Source organism: Somniosus microcephalus, chromosome 9, assembly GCF_052327205.1.
Source record: "Somniosus microcephalus isolate GS21.2 chromosome 9, FLI_Smic_1.0, whole genome shotgun sequence".
Taxonomy (NCBI): domain Eukaryota; kingdom Metazoa; phylum Chordata; class Chondrichthyes; order Squaliformes; family Somniosidae; genus Somniosus; species Somniosus microcephalus.
In genome coordinates, this window is record NC_140995.1 from 126,864,797 (window position 1) to 126,881,098 (window position 16,302).

General features: G+C 48.5%; 1 protein-coding gene across 4 annotated transcripts in view; it reads left to right on the plus strand.

Moving 5' to 3' along the window:
• Positions 1-16,302, plus strand: part of tmem244 (transmembrane protein 244) — a 121,350-nt gene that overhangs the window by 18,945 nt on the left and 86,103 nt on the right. For 3 of the 4 annotated variants that reach the window (XM_085997155.1, XM_085997153.1, XM_085997154.1), the window contains 2 exons: positions 1,933-2,006; positions 13,981-14,106. In XM_085997155.1, coding sequence (XP_085853281.1) covers positions 1,933-2,006; positions 13,981-14,106 — 200 coding nt within the window. The remainder of the gene's footprint in view (positions 1-1,932; positions 2,007-13,980; positions 14,107-16,302) is intronic. The other variant, XM_085997156.1, reaches the window with a different exon arrangement.

Consider the following 16,302-nt stretch of genomic DNA (forward strand, 5'->3'; position numbering starts at 1 on the left):
TACAAGTTGGTGTAACTAACCTAATAAGAGTTTTTGGATAGTTTCACTGAGGTGGTAGATAAAGGAGGACCGATGTACATCATAGACATGGATTTCCAGAGGGCATGTGATAAGCTTACACACAAGAGATTACTAGCTGAAACTGAGGTTCACAGAATGGAGGCAACTTCATGGAATGAATAGGAAGTTAATTGGGATGTAGGAGGCAGAGAGTTGGAATAAAAGGGACATTCTTGGCTTGCTGAGCTGAGGTTCTGGGGAGACAACTTTTCACTCTATATATAAATTATCTGGATTTGGGAATAGTGGGGAGTATATCCAAATTTACAGATGATACTAATCTAAGAGATATAATGAAGAGAGAACAGGAAATTGCAAAATTGCATAGATAGATTAAGCAAAAGGTTGAAATGATGGTAGCTGCAGTTTGTAAAAACAAAGAATGAGGGAAAGTTTGATAAATATTTGAAACAAAGGAAGATACAGAGCGACAGGGGAAAAGCCGGGCAGTTCAATTAGCCATGTGTTTCTCTAGTAGAGAGCTCGCATAGATACAATGGGCAGGATATTCCGATTCCTACGGGTGGATACGCGCTGTGTACCCACCCGTAGGGACATCGGAAATTCCGGTTTCAGGTATGCACTGCGCATGTGCTGGAAACTGGCATTTCCGATCTGTCAAGTGACAGATCCTCCGGCTGCCCGGGAGAAGGTCCTCTGCGGGTGGAGAGTTCCGCTTTTTGGAGTCGCTCCACCCGCAAAAAACCCTTACAATTCTTACACCTGGTAAAAGCAGGCGTACCTGCTTTTACCAGGATAAGAGTTAAAAAATTTCCACTGATTTATGATTTAAAAATACTTTAAAAAGAGGTAAGTTTATTTTTAGCCCCGTAAAAAACTTTAATTATTTTTTTGAAAAATTTAAAGTTTTGTTTAAAATAGTTAATTTATTGTACTTTCAAGTCATTTTAAAAATGTGATTTAAAAAAAAAAAATATTTGAAGTTTTACTATGTTTTGGGGGTGATCTCCATTCATATATTTGACAGGTCTTTCTGTCAAATGTATGAAGGGAGATTCCCTTCTGTGATTGGCTCCCCATGGCCCACATAATCCCAGGGACGTTGCGAACTACCTGCGCCTCTGGCATACGTGGGCCCTGCGCACCGGCAGTTTGGATAGCCCCAGCATCGGAACTGTGCGCCTCCCAGGAGCCCTCAGGTAAGGGCGCAGGTTTTTCCAGGTCGCAGGCCTCCGCCCGTGGGAGGCCTGCCAACGGAAAATACGGGCCAATGGCTGAATGACCACCTTCTATGCTGTAAATTTTACGGGTCTATGGTAGTACATTAAGGATGTAAAATGGGATAACAATCTAAGTGGGGAAACACTGGGGGACAGGGTAGATGAACAAAGGAATTTTGACATCTATATATATAAATCATTAAAGGCTAGTTCACAGATACAAAAATGTGACCAAAGAGGGTGATGGGATGTTGACCTTCATCACAAGAATATAAAAGCGAAGCACTACTGCAATTATACAGAGCGCTGCTCAGACCCCATTTGGAATATTAGGGATTAATCTGTGGATAAATTAAAATCAATGGCCATAAAGTCATGTGCTGTAAAGGTGACTGTGTGCCCAGCAATTACTTCATTTGTAGTTGAGGTAAAACTCTATGCTTCACTCTAAGTTCAGCAGTCACTTTTTCTTAAGTCTGAAAAACAGAAAGTAGAAACCATGTTTTAATTTTTTCTTCTTTATTATTAAAACTATAATAGAGGCGATATAAGTGCTACAGGCATGATGTTGTGAGGATAGTGTCCCTAATCTGCAGTCGAATTATGCTGTTTCTGTTATATTCAGTATTTGTTTATACTTCAACAAGTGCTTTTGAAATTCTGCCATCAAAACGATGTTTACATTTTTCAGGCTTGAAACATACGATGGTTTGATACCATTCGACTTCAAAACAGAACCATCATACCCAAGCTCAAAATACATGGGTAAGCAAGTATAAAATGAATGCCATACTGTATATAATAATACTGTAAATAATGGCTGCTACAGTATATGGTTGGTGTTTCCTTCAATTGTGAGTTAAGGACATATTAGTGGCGGTAATATTAGCGTCGTATTTTAGAACTGAATGGTAGGCTGTTCATTTGCATCTGAATTTCCACACATACGGCTGAATTTTGCCAGCGATCAGAGGGCGGGTTCAGAGGTGGGTCCGCTGTCAAAATCTAAATGATTGACAGCGGGGCGGTATCCCGCTCTACACCCGCCTCCTTGTGAGTTCCCTAGTGCTGGTTCTGCCTGCGCTTTGCAGACATGGCACTAAGCGGAGGGTCATTCAATTGTGCTAGTTGAGAGGGTGTTTAAATCAATTTACTCACCATTTTAGCAGGCACAAATTTTTTCCCAAATTTTCTACGAGGTTCCCGTCGCTCGGCGATCAAGCCTGGTAAGTATGTTGGGTTCTGAACAACTCTCCATTTCTTTCAATAGGTGACAGCTGCAAAAGTGGTTTAAAACCTGCCCTTTCACAGCTGGTCACTTTCCAATCTCAGAAGCTTCAGGCTTGAATATTTGGAACAGATTTTTAAGCTTTATGCATTTGGGAAGTGTTTGCAGTAAACTCTCTATTCACTGTCACCTCCTTGCAACATCATATCTCACCCTTGATAGATTGGTTCTGTCATCTGAACTTCATCTGCCATATGAATCATCAGAATGGGCACGATTTATGCTGTCACCTTGGTCCTCCAAATCTGATGAGGATCAGCCGCAGCAGCAACAGAACCAGCCACACTAGCAGCAGCAGCAGCAACAAGAGCACCAACCTTCTCCTCAACCACCTGATGCTGCATAGGACAGAGGACATCAGCGCAGGGCTGCACAGCACCGGAGGCCATACCCCCAGCACAGGGTATACAGGCAGAGGATGAGCTTCCTCAACATGACGGAGCAGCAGTGCCAAAAGAGGCTCAGGCTATCGTGCCAGGTCGTCGCCAACATTTGTGCTTTACTGGAGCAAGACCTGCAGCCCAACGGAAGAGGTGGACACCCCTCCTAAATGCAGTGGCTGGCAAACTCACCCTTACCCTCAACTTCTTTGCCTAAGGCTCCTTCCTGGCATCTGCAGCAGACCTTTGCGGCATCTCGCAGTCGGCCGCCCACAGATGCATTGCACAGGTAACCAATGCCCTCTTAAACAAGTCTGCAAATTATATTCATTTTGCCACTGATGAAGCCACTGTCAATGTACGTGTACTTGGCTTTGCCGCTCTAGCTGGACTGCACACATGTGGCCGTCAGGGCACCCCATCACAACCCAATTGTATTTGTCAACCGCAATGGCTTCCACTCCCTCAACGTTCAGCTGGTCTGCAACAATAGGAAGATTATCATCCATGTGTGCGCCACATTCCCTGGCAGCTGCCATGACTCATACATCCTGCGCCAGTCCACCGTCCCTCAGCTCTTCACACCGCCAAACAGTCTTGGCGGCTGGCTGCTTGGAGACAAGGGCCATCCCCTGAAGACGTGGCTCATGATACCTTTGAGGAGGCCAACAAATGAGCCTGAGGGAGGTTATAATCAAAGCCACATCTCCATGAGCAGTGTCATCGAGCACACAAGAGGCTTGCCCAAAAGCTTCAGATGCCTCAACAAATCTGGAGGAGCCCTTCACTACGCACCAGCCAGGGTCTCGCGAATAGTCATCATCTGCTGCACCCTGCACAACACAGCACAGCAGCGAGGATTAGTACTGGATGAGGAAGACAGCGCTGAGCGCAGAGCCTCATCGGAGGACGAGGAGGATGAGGACGAGGAGGCTCACCATGAGGTTGGTTACGAGGGTGAGGAACACCTGGACGAGCCGGCGGTCCCATTGCGACCAGTGCGTGAGCATGTTGCTGCCCGTCACGCCAGGGATACCCTTATCAATGGCAGATTTCAATAACTTCATGCAGCTCATACATGTGGCTGCCACCCGCGTACACAGGTTTGCATCATCAACACCAACACCATGCAGCAGTCAAACAATGATTCATCCCTCGTTTTGTCTCTCACCACCATTGCTGGGTGTGAAATAAGCCCTGACCCTTCACTCTGCCACTTCCGTTTCATCACACAAATTTGCCAATGACCTCCAAGTGTGACAATCAGATGATTTATTAACAGCACTTCATAGAATACTAACATGACATTCATAAAGAAAGACACACCCGAGTGACTATCCTTGTGACTATTTGTGTGGGATCTTTCTTTTCCGGGTGCTTCTACATCGTGCTACCCCTGCGGTTTCAGCAGAGGTAGAGGCAGCCTCCTCATCTCCGGGCTGCGCCCGCTTAGCCGCCTTTGGCGGTTGTCCTCTGGGTTTTGGAGCCACTGATGGCTCCACCAATGTATGCTCCTCCTGCGACTGTGCAGGGGCAGACTCGGCCATCACTGTCCAGGGAGGCATCTGGGGCTCTGACCGAGGGGTTGGCACGGTGGTGGAAGTCAGAGCGCTTGGAGCGGAGCACCCACTTCAAAGTCCCCTTCAACCTTCATCCCTCTCATGGGCCACCCGCACTTCCCTGCTAGCAAGTAGCTGGAGAGCATCGTGCTGCACTTCAGTGGGGCCATGAGGGCCCACCTCTATACTGACATCCCTCCTACAAAGGATATCAATGAGCCTCTGGTTTCTTTCCTTCATAGATGTCCATCTCTCCTCCATAGATGCCCATCTCTACTCCATAGATGTGCATCTATTTTGAAAAGAAACCACGTTCTCATGCGACTGGCACCGTGTCTCCTCCATGCAATCGGCCATCCTATACATGGAGGAAGCTATAGTCGGCAGTGAGTGCGCGTGCACGGTGTTGCTCATGCTGGAGGTGGACTCCTCCATTCTCTGCGCACTCGCAAAACCTGTCAGAGCCCCCTGCACTTGTTCCTGCAGCTCCAGGATTGCCCTCTTCCTAGATGGCCCCGAGGCTCAGCGTCTGCATGCAGCTGAGCAGAGCTAGGAGACTCCTGCACCCTCCGACGAGGAGTCTCCACTGCTGTCCCTCTCTCCACCATCTGCTGCTGCTCAGTTGTGATCTGTGAGACACCAGGTGACAACACTACTCTATCTCGCGACATGCCCACCGAGGTTTGCGACTCTGCGCTGGTGCTGGATTGTGTTGTCTGAGGTGACGCAGTGCCCTCAGAGACAGGAGGCTCCTCTGAGGAGTCTTCTTGCTGTTGCTCCTGGACATTGGGAGGGGTTCTTGATGGGCCTGTGGGAGAGTGAAGACATCAGTTAGATATACAGGATGTCTACTGCAGACACATACCATTATCCACATGATGAGCATTCATTTTGTCTTGACATCACACCCCATATGAGGCAATGATGAAAGGCATGCAATTATATGGATATTCATTCTGTTACCAGCTTCTTCTAATGACCCCCTCTCTCCGTCCCCACTTCCATAACATCCACCACTCTAACAATCTCCAGTGCTGCCTCCTCTGTATTCATCAGATATGATGTGGTTTGTGGAGGCCCTCCTCCCGTTCTCTCCCTCTCCTCTTATTGTGTGCTCTCTTTTCCTGCAAGGAGGGAAAGAAGAGACGGTTCAGTGAGAGTGATGGTATGAGTGTAAGGAGTGGAATAGCATAGAGCTTTACACTGACAATTTGATGGAGCAGGTTGGCCATACCAAGTTGCCTCCTTTAGTAAAACGGGCAATATTGGATCAGCCGCCCGTTATACACCTCTGACTCCAATTCAAAGGAAAATCAGGCAGAGTGTATAGCAGGTGGTTGAAAGTTAAAATTACCCCCAGTGAGTTTCTAATATTGACCATGAGCAAAGGCCATGCAGTTAGAAAGAAATAAATTGCATTTATGTATGGCTTACCATGTCCTTAGGGTATTTCAAGCCACTCCTCAGCAAATGAATTATTTTTGCTGTGTAGTCATTGTTTTGTAAGCAAACATGGCAACCAATTCCCCAAAGTCAAAGGGAGTCACCCGCACTGCTCTCCAGCCACTCCTAATCCTGTATTTTCCACTGATTTTGGCAGTAGTTGGCAGGGGGAGGAGGGTGGGATCACGGTTGGGTAGGCCGGATCCCTGCAACTTTTATACCCATTCTATTTTCTACCATCATCGGTGGACACATTTTACTAAGGCGGCAATGATATGGTGATGGTATAAATCTGATTTCCCTCTCATTTGCGCTTGGAATGATCATGGCCACATCAAACAGGTATCGATGGTTGCTCGCTATTGGGGAAAATGTGAAAGTTATTTTAAAAGAGCTAAGTACAGATATGTGATAGCTTTACAGAATCCTTAAAACGCCACCAGTTTCAATTAGTTTTTCTTTTGTATTTGCTCCTGTCAACTACTTTGGCCTATATATTTCTGGCCATTTGCTGTGGGGATTGTCATTTCACATGGATTGTCAGCGGAGAAAGATGACACCCACCTGGTAGTAGTATTTCTGCTCAGGGTGATCATGGCTGTATAGAACAGCTGAACAACCAGGGCTGGGAGGCACACCCCCTATGTTCGGACCTTTAATGAGAGCAGAAAGCTCTATGATGTGTGCCCACAGTGCTTTTGTAGGCTAAGTTTCCGCTCCTCTGCACCCGGTGTGAGTCTGTGCCGCCAGCACATGGAAGCAGATTTCCGCTCAGTAGTAGGACAGAGATGTCTGGGACTGAATTCTCCTCAGTTATCCCCCCCCTCCCCCCTACATAATCAAGTAGAAATCACAGAAACTTACAGCACATTCGGCCCATCGTTCCTATGCTGGATCTTTGAAAGAGCAGTTGTGCTTAGTCTCACATGCCTTCCCTTCGCTTTTTGTCCATAACCCTGTGAGTTCCTCTTCCCCAAGTACCTGTCCAACTCCCTTTTTAAAATTATTTATGAAATCAGCTTCCACCACCTTTTCAGGTAGAGCGTTCCAGATCCCAACAACTCTCTGAGTGAGAAAAACTCTTCTCATCTCCCTTCTAGGTCTTTTGCCAATGATTTTAAATCTATGACCTCTGGTTGACCCACTCGCCAGAGGGAATAGTTTTTCTCTATCTATTCTATCAAAACCTTATCTTGAAAACTTCTGTTAGGTCACCTCTTAACCTTCTCTGTTCCAAGGAGAACGGTCCTAGCTTTTCAAACCTCTTCTCATAACTGAAGTCCCTCATCCCTGGTAACACATCCTAATAAACCTCCCCTGTACCCTTTCTGCGCCTTTTACATCTTTCCTGAAGTGTGGTGCCCAGAATTGTCCACAATACTCCAGCTGAGGTCTAATCAGTGATTTATAAAGTTCTAGCATGATCTCTTTGCATTTATATTCTATGCCTTTATTTATAAACCCCAGTAACCCATATGCTTTTTTAATCACCTTAAGGATTTGTGTATATGGGCACCAAGGTCTCTCTGTTCATCTACATTTTTCAAAATTGTGCCATTTATAGTATATTGTGTTATGAGGAGAGATTGGCAGGAATGACGTATGAGGAGAGATTGGATCGATTGGGCTTGTACTCGCTGGAGTTTAGAAGAATGAGAGGGGATCTCATTGAAACTTATAAAATTCTGACAGGACTGGACAGACTAGATGCAGGAAGGATGTTCCCGATGGCCGGGGAGTCCAGAACCAGGGGTCACAGTCTAAGGATAAGGGGTAAGCCATTTAGGACAGAAATGAGGAGGAATTTCTTCACCCAGAGAGTGGTGAACCTGTGGAATTCTCTACCACAGAAGGCAGTAGAGGCCAATTCATTAAATATATTCAAGAAGGAGTTGGATATATTTCTTAAGGCTAAAGGGATCAAGGGGTATGGGGAGAAAGCAGGGACAGGGTACTGAATTTGGATGATCAGCCATGATCGCATTGAATGGCGGAGCAGGCTCGAGGGGCCGAATGGCCTACTCCTGCTCCTATCTTCTATGTTTCTATGTTTCTATGTCTTTCCATATTAGTCCTCCCAAAGTGTATCACTTCACGCTTCTCCGCATTGAACTCCATCTGCCATGCTTCAGTCCATTTCACCATCCTGTCTATGCCACCCTGAAGTCTACAACTATCCTCATCACTATCTACCACGTTGCCAAGTTTCATATCTTCTGCAAACTTTATAATGGTGCTCCCTACTCCCGAGTCTAGGTCCTTTATAAAAATTGAAAAGAATAATGGACCCAACACTGACCTTTGGGGAACACCACTGCAAACCACCTCCCAGTCTGAAAAACATCCATCCACCACAATCCTTTGTTTCCTGTCACTGAGACAATTCCGTATCCGTACCGCCACTTTCCCTTTAATTCCATGGGCTTCCATCTTCTTAGAAACCTCCTGCAAGGCACTTTGTTGAATGTTGTCCGAAAGTCCACATATACAACATTTACTACACTACCTTGATCAACCTTCACTGTTACCTCATCAAAGAATTCAATCAAGTTAGTCAGACACGATTTTTAAATTAAAGTTTATTTCGTCCCTGGTAATGGTTTCCAATAACTTCCCCGGATGTTAGGCTGACTGCCCTTAGTTTCCTGGTTGACCACTCTCCCCTTTCTTGAGTAGTGATATAAAATTAGCAACCTTCCAGTCCTCCGGCACTACTCCTGTATACATATCTTCCATCAATGTAAAATTACTTTGATTCAAAGCACACCCACAATTTTTTCTATTAGAGTCAAATTTTAAAAAATGCTGATTTAAAAAAAAAAACTGCTTGAAATCCAAAACTAAAAGAGATAAATGCCGGAAATGCACAGCAATCATTAGCATCTCGAAGAGAAAAACGAGTCTGATTTCCCTCTGTTGTATCTGTTTATGGGGTATATAGCGGAGGAAAAATGGGCAGAAATCTGTTATGCTGGGCCTCTACCCTATGCAACTGAACTGAAACTAGGATGAATATTGGGGCCAAAAGATTAACATTTCAAGATTTTCCTTTATGTATTTTCTGTTTTTATTTTAAATTTGGGCTTGACGTAGCTCAGAAGAGCAGAGAGAAAAGTATTGCACATCATATGACAGTTTTGACAGATCAGTGAACAAATACTTACCACGATCTTTAAAAAATATATTTCCCAATATCATTGTTTGAAAGAACCCATGGTAACTCTGCATCACATGATTTCCTATGAGAAATGTATTTGAAAAACAAAATAAAATGCAAATCATACAAAAACCACTGCACGAAAATAGAAGCTGTGTTCGTCCATGTGGTTAGCTACTTTACAGCACAGCAGTTAGGTCTCTCCAGGACTGACAGCTGTATTATGCCTGTCTTGCATTTAAGCTGCTGAATACCTTCTATGTGTAGTACATGACGTGATACCCTTATTAAGGTCACACACAGTCTGAAAGCTCCATTTTTTTTACAGAATGAGGAAGTGTCCTTTTTTTACAAATGTTTGTCAAGAAATGATCTGAGGGTTTCAACTTGCCTTGATTTTATTTCATTAGACTCTGGGAAGAAAATAAGGCCTAGAAATTCAGTATCGCCACATTTGGGGCGCTACAGCCAGGTGTTCGCTAAATTTAGCGCCCGGCGCAACTTAGCGCCACATTCGCCGAAATTGAGTTACCTCACCCCAAGAGGTTGGTGCTGCGCTAAAGCAGGCGGTGCACGACTATCATAAGGCGCTAAGCTGGCGAGCCAAGGCGCTACCACCGAGGGTGGGCGCAGTGCAGGTGCAGCGAGTTATCGATTGCAGGCAGACACACAGGCGCCGGTCAGCTCTTAAAGGGGGAGGGTCGAATTGGTTTGCAGCCACGCCCTGCACACTGCAGCCCTGAATCTAGGCCTGGACAGACCTGCTTCAACAACGCAACGCCTACGACCATGGAGAAGGCCAGGGAGCGAGCGCAGCGCTTTAGTGAGGGTGCCCTGAAGGTTCTGGTTGGCGCAGTGGAGCGCAGGCGACCTCTCCTCTTCCCTGACAGTGGCAGGAGGCCGCTGCCCAGCGAATACAGGAAAGCCTGGAGGGAGGTGGCAAACAGAGTGACCTCCAGCAGCATGGTCCCCAGGACACCCAAGCAATGCAGGAAGAAGTTCAACGACCTCACTTGGGTTGTCAGGGTGAGTACCCTTTCCAGTATCCACTTCATCCCTGCATGTGTACCTCACTTTCTGGCCAAAGGGTCCTGAAAGCCCTAATGCCCAGCCCTCATCCAATGCCTATGCGACTCTCATGAAAATCACATGCACATTCACCACTTTACACACTGTCAGGGCTATTCCACCATGGGAGGCAGTGCAGGCAAGATCAGGGCTTGACACTGTCAGGGCTATTCCACCATGGGAGGCAGTGCAGGCAAGATCAGGGCGTGACACTGTCAGGGCTATTCCACCATGGGAGGCAGTGCAGGCAAGATCAGGGCTTGACACTGTCAGGGCTATTCGACCATGGGAGGCAATGCAGGCAAGATCAGGGCTTGACACTGTCAGGGCTATTCGACCATGGGAGGCAGTGCAGGCAAGGTCAGGGCTTGACACTGTACTCACAGCCCATGCTTTCTCTTGCAGGGCAAGCTGGCCCACAATTGGAGGCAGCAGCAACGGACCAGGGGAGGCCGTCCTGAGCTTAAAGACCTCACCGACCTGGAGCAGCAAGTGGAGCGGATTATTGAAGGCCGGCGGATTGGCCCCGTCGCCACTGGAGATGCCGACCCCATTCTGGACAGCAATGGTAAGGTCATCACCTTTTTGACCTCTCCCTTTCCACTTGTGCCTCACACCAGCATCCTTTGCCACTCTCGAACCAATGCAGTGCATTGCAGCACTCATGCCTCCCTTGCTGCCGCCCTGTCCTCACTCTAAAGCAACTCTTGTGCCTCCCTGCTTTCAGATGCTGATTCACCAGGTGAGGAGGCGGGCCCTAAAGCTGGCACTGTGAGTGATTCGGAAGGCAAGGAGGAGGAAGAAGAAGCCGGACCATCAGTGCCACCCTCAGCTGAGGCAGCCCATGGCCATGATGGGGACACGTCTTCCCTGGAGGGGAGCAGGGGGGAAGGGTCTGATGACGGTGAAGCTCCAGGGCCCAGCAGGCTGCAGCAACGCGGGAGGGGTAGGGAAGCTCGGCGGCCTTCTCCCCGGAGGGTAAGTGCGGCCTCCAGTCCTGCTACAGTGAGCGCAGAGGAGGTGCGGCTCCTTGGTGAAATGGGCGCCCAGGCTGAGCGCAGGCACATTGAGCTCATGGCTGCAGTGGCAAGGATGCCTGACTCCTAGAGTCACTGGCAAGGAGTGTGCAAGAATTCGGGGCAGCACAGGCCAGGAGTCTGCAGGACTTCGGGGCAGCACATGCGGCTTCCAGCCAAGTACTTAGTCGTGCCATGCATTTACTGGCTGGTCTGATGCAGACACAGATCAGGGCCACACGAGCACTAACTGCTGCCGCCCTCGCTGGTTCGGCCAGGAATCGCCGGGGCCCTCGCCGCGCTGCAGCAGCCCAGCAGTCTGTGCTTCAGCAGATTGCTGTGCATGCTTCAGTGCTGGCCCGTGCGAGTGCCAGTGTCTCGGCCGACCAGGGAATGCCTGTGCTCTGTCAGGTTGGCAGCATTCCTGCTGCCAACACTGTCACTCCTCCACTGCAGCTGCCACCACCGGTAGGACAGACTGCTGCCGCCCAAGCAGGGTTGGAGCAGTCAGCAGTCGGGCCCTCCAGGCCCAGAGCTGGTCCAGGCCGTCCCCCAAGGGCATCTGCCGACTCACTATGTGACCCTCAGCAGCCTTCCCCCAGCCTTGCTGCAGCCACTGGGGTCCCATTGAGGAGGAGCTGCAGGGCAGGAAGGGGCCAATCGCGCAAGCGAGGCGGATCACCCTCGCAGGCCAAAAAGTAGGAGGTGTGGCCAAATGTTGAGTTTTTTATGAAGGCCGAGAATGTTATGTTTAATTTTTTATGAAGGCCGAGAATGTTGTGTGAGTTTTTTATGAAGGCCGAGGATCATGGTCATTTTTGTTTAACTGTTTTGTTGATTTTCTCCAGGTTGTGAGAGCCAGTTATGTGTCTGACTGTTTTTGTGGGGGGGGGTTCTGTTTTTGTTTGTCATGCGGGAAGGGCACAGAGTTTGCAAAATAAAAAATTGTCTTTATTCAGATTGTCCATGTTTGCACTTTGAACTATTTGTTGCCTTGACCGCCTCAGGGTTTGCGGAGCGGCTCCATTCATGTTCTTTCAATGGCACAAGCCATTCCCTGAGAGGGAGCCTAGAACCGACTTGCAATAAGCTGCCGACGGACGGCCTTTGCACTTTGTGCCTCCCTCCTGTCTTGGTGCTCCTCCTCCTCCTCCTCCTCCTCTGGTGGTCCTCCAATGTCTGCTGGCAGTGGCTGAGTCCTGAGGATAGCCAGGTTGTGCAGCATGCAGCACACTGCAATGAAATGGGAGACTCGCTCAGGTGAGTACTGAAGGGTTCCCCCAGAATGGTCCAGACAGCGGAACCGTTGCTTTAGCACGCCGATTGTGTGCTCAATGATGTTCCTGGTTGCTTGATGGCTGTCATTGTATCGATCTTCAGCAGGGGTGCTGGGCGCACGGAGTGGGGTCATTAGCCAGGTGCACAAAGGATAGCCCTTGTCCCCGAGAAGCCAGCCTCCTGGGTGAGCCGGGGCTTCAAAAATGTCTGCCACAGAAGTCTGGCGCAGGATGAAGGCGTCGTGGCTGCTGCCTGGAAAGCGGGCATTGACAGCTAGTATGAGCTGCCTGTGGTCGCACACCAACTGCACATTCAGCGAATGGTAGCCCTTCCGGCTGTGGTAATCCTCGGCATTCTCTAGAGGCGCCCGCAAAGCCACATGCATGCAGTCAATGGTGCCCTGGACCATGGGGAAGCCCGCTATTCTTGCAAATCCCATTGCACGCTCTTGCTGCTTGTCCAGGGTCATGGGGAAGGAAATGTACTGACGTCTCCTTCTGAAGAGGGCATTTGTCACCTGGCGGATGCAGCAATGCACCGCGAACTGGAGATATTGGCAATGTTCCCAGTAACGGATTGGAAGAAGCCGGTGGCATAGAAGTTGAGAGCCACTGTCACCTTCACTGCCATCGACAGAGACGTCCTGCTCCTCAGCTGTGGCTGCAGATCTCTCTGAAGCAGGTGGCAGATCTCAGTGACCACCTCCCTTCTGAATCGCAGCCTCCGAATACACTGCTCCTCAGACATGTTGAGGTATGCGAGCTGCTGGCAGTATACCCTGGGTGGGTAAGGCCTCCTGTGCCGATGCCTGTTGGCCCTTTTCCGTCTGGCCATGATTGGCACTCTCTCTCGGCGTCTCTGAGACCTTTCAATGCAATGCAGAAACCCAACATTTCCACCCATTGCAGCCCCCATTATATGTGGCGACTCAAGGTTATGGCACTGAAAGATAAATCCAACTGCAAAGCTCTGGCCTGAAGCCAGAAGTACCTGTGCGAGTGCTGAGTCAAAGCAGAAAGCTCTCTCCCTTTGTCGCTCTCCAAATCTCTCTCTCTCACACAGAAGGAGTGGAACAAAATGGCTGCCACAAAGAATGCAGGAAGAGTCCCCTTTAAATAGCGCCCCCCCAGCCCCACAGCGACTGGAAACCGTTCCACTCAACCAATCGCTGGGGGCGCCAGGCGCACAGAAGGGGGGCGCCACTGAAGTTCCGGTTCGGGGCGCACCAAGGGCGTTGCACCATGAAATGACGTCAGGATCTGCGCACGCAGCTGAGCGGGCGCTGCAGTTTTGCACCGCCGCTAATTCTTGGCTGAAGTTCGCGAGAGGCACAGATCGTGCCGCGCGCAGGCGCTAGCCGCTTCTCGCCCCACTTCTCACCCTCTTAAGGTGCTAGCGGCTGGCGCTAACACCTGAATTGCTAGGCCTAAATGTTTTGCTACTGCATTGCCTGATTATATATAACATTATTATGAGAATGCCCAGAGTAGCTAAGTTTGCTTTTAATGCTACTTAAATGGTTGCATCACTTTTCTTTCTTTGTCTTTCAGTCAACCTGGTCTCAATGGAGCTGACTTACTTTGTCTGTGGGTTGCTGTTTGCTGGGGTGGTTAAAGAATGGGTATGGGATTACTCCATTACGGTTACTCTTATTCACATTGCTGTCACCTCAACAGGTAAGTGATGCTTTAGCTCAAATAAGTCTCAGTAAATATTATTCTGTGTCCTTTAAATACACAAAATATTATTGCATTTCCTAAGGAGATATCTAATATTGATGTAAACAAAATCTCATGGGGGAAAAATTCAGTATCGCCCCGTTTGGGGCGCCATTATCGGCTGTGCGCAAAGTTTAGCGCCTGGCGCTAATTATCGCCCCTGACAGCAAACTTGGCTTTTATTGCCCCTGGAGGTGATTGGAGCACTAAATCAGGCGCTTCACACCTGTCTTAAGCGCAAAGGCCAAGGAGCGAGGCGCTACCTAAGAGCGCTGGCGAAGCAAGGAAGGGCAAATCAAAATGAACCTGCAAAGTGCTGCTCCGTACTCAAAACTCCTTCACACAGCGTTGAATCTCTCCAGAAGTCTCTCTCTCTCTCAAAATGCGTGGTGCAAAAATGTCACCGACAAAAAAAGACAGGAAGCGGTCACCTTTAAATAGCGCTCCCCCAGTCCCTTTCTGACTGCAAAATGCTCCCCTCAACCTGTCGTTGCTAGCGGCAGGCGGTAAGGCAGGGGGCGCCACTCAATATCCGGTCCGGGGCGCTAACGGTGCGTTGCGCACTCGACTGATGTCACGATCTGCCGGCGCAGGAGATCATGGCGGTAGTGTTTAGCGCCACCGCAAAATGTCTGGTTAATTTTGCGAGCGGCGCAAGTTTCTTTGCGGCCCAAATGGCGCCCTCTTAAGGCGCTAACGGGAGGCACAAACAACTTAATTTTTCCCCCCATGCCTGTTACACTCAGGATAAGGCTTTAGGCCCGAACATGGAAGGCATATTGCACCATCATTTGAAGAGAGGGGGAAAGGATCCCTTTCAGCAGAGCATGTACAGGAAACTCTCTTTTAACCGGCACCTAAATTAACCGGAAATCTCTCTTAACCGGCAAAATTCAGGATTAGGTTCAGGTAAGTTTTACTTTATATTAGTGGCCGTGTAACCGGGGTTCCTGGAACTGTGGCCATGTAACCGGGGTTCCTGCATCTGTTGCCGTGCAACAGGGACTCCTGGATCTGTGGCTGTGTAACCGGGACTCCTGCACAAGTGCCGTGTAACCGGGGTTCCTGCACCTGTGGCCGTGTATGGGGCTCTCGTACCTTAGTAAGTATACCTCTCTGTAATCTGGACTTTTTGATCAACCGGCACCACGCTGGTCCTGTCAGTGCCGGATAAAAAAAAGTTTTCTGTATATCTAATATGTGGGGAGCAGGGGTGAGAAGCTATCTGGTAATGGCAAATTTTATGACCACCAGAGGTATAGGTTGAGGGCTGGTGGGCGGGTAGGGTGACAAATAACCTTTTTTGGAAGTGCCTCCATTTCATCCCTAGTACCACACTGAGGCAGTGGAGGCAGGGCAGTTTATTCGGAGGCATGGATGCAATGGATAGCCCTGGTCTCCCAAGGGCCATTGTCAACAATGCAGGCACAGTGGACCTCTGCAGAATGAAAGTATCATGGGTGTTCCCTCGGTAATGGGCTTTAACGTGCAGCATCACATTTCTATAATCAGCAACCACCTGAACATGTCAGTTCACGTATGTATTCAGAGTTACTATGTGGACCCCTCATGGTTACGTGGGTCCAATCTATAATGCCCTGCATTCTTGGGAAACAGCTGGTAAAGGTTCTCTTACCTCTCTAGTCGGTGTCTCCTTTCCACTGGAATAGTGATAAACGTGTTTCCCCGGTAACCATGGTGTCAATCACTTGCTTTATATAGGAATGAACTGCAAACTGATTTATCTGGCAGATGTGTCTTGAATTGACCTGGAAGGATCCCGGTGCATAGTTTAATGCCATTGTGAACTTCACAGCTACACAAGGAGCTGTACCAATTCTTGAGGTTTTCTGTAAGTCAGCATTGACCAGATGGCATTACTCAGTCACTGCCTCTAAACTGAAGGGGAGAAGACAGGTCTTCTCTGACATACCCAGGTAGGAGAGATCGATAGATTTTTGCAGAGTTTTGAATATTAAGGGAATCAAGGGGTATGGGGATAGTTCAGGAAAGTGGAGATGAGGTAGAAGATCAGCCATGATCTTATTGAATGGCAGAGCAGGCTCGAAGGGCCAAATGGCCTACTCCTGCTCCTATTTCTTATGTACTTATGTTCTTATGAGTGACATTGGTGTTGACAGGTGTTGACAGGAG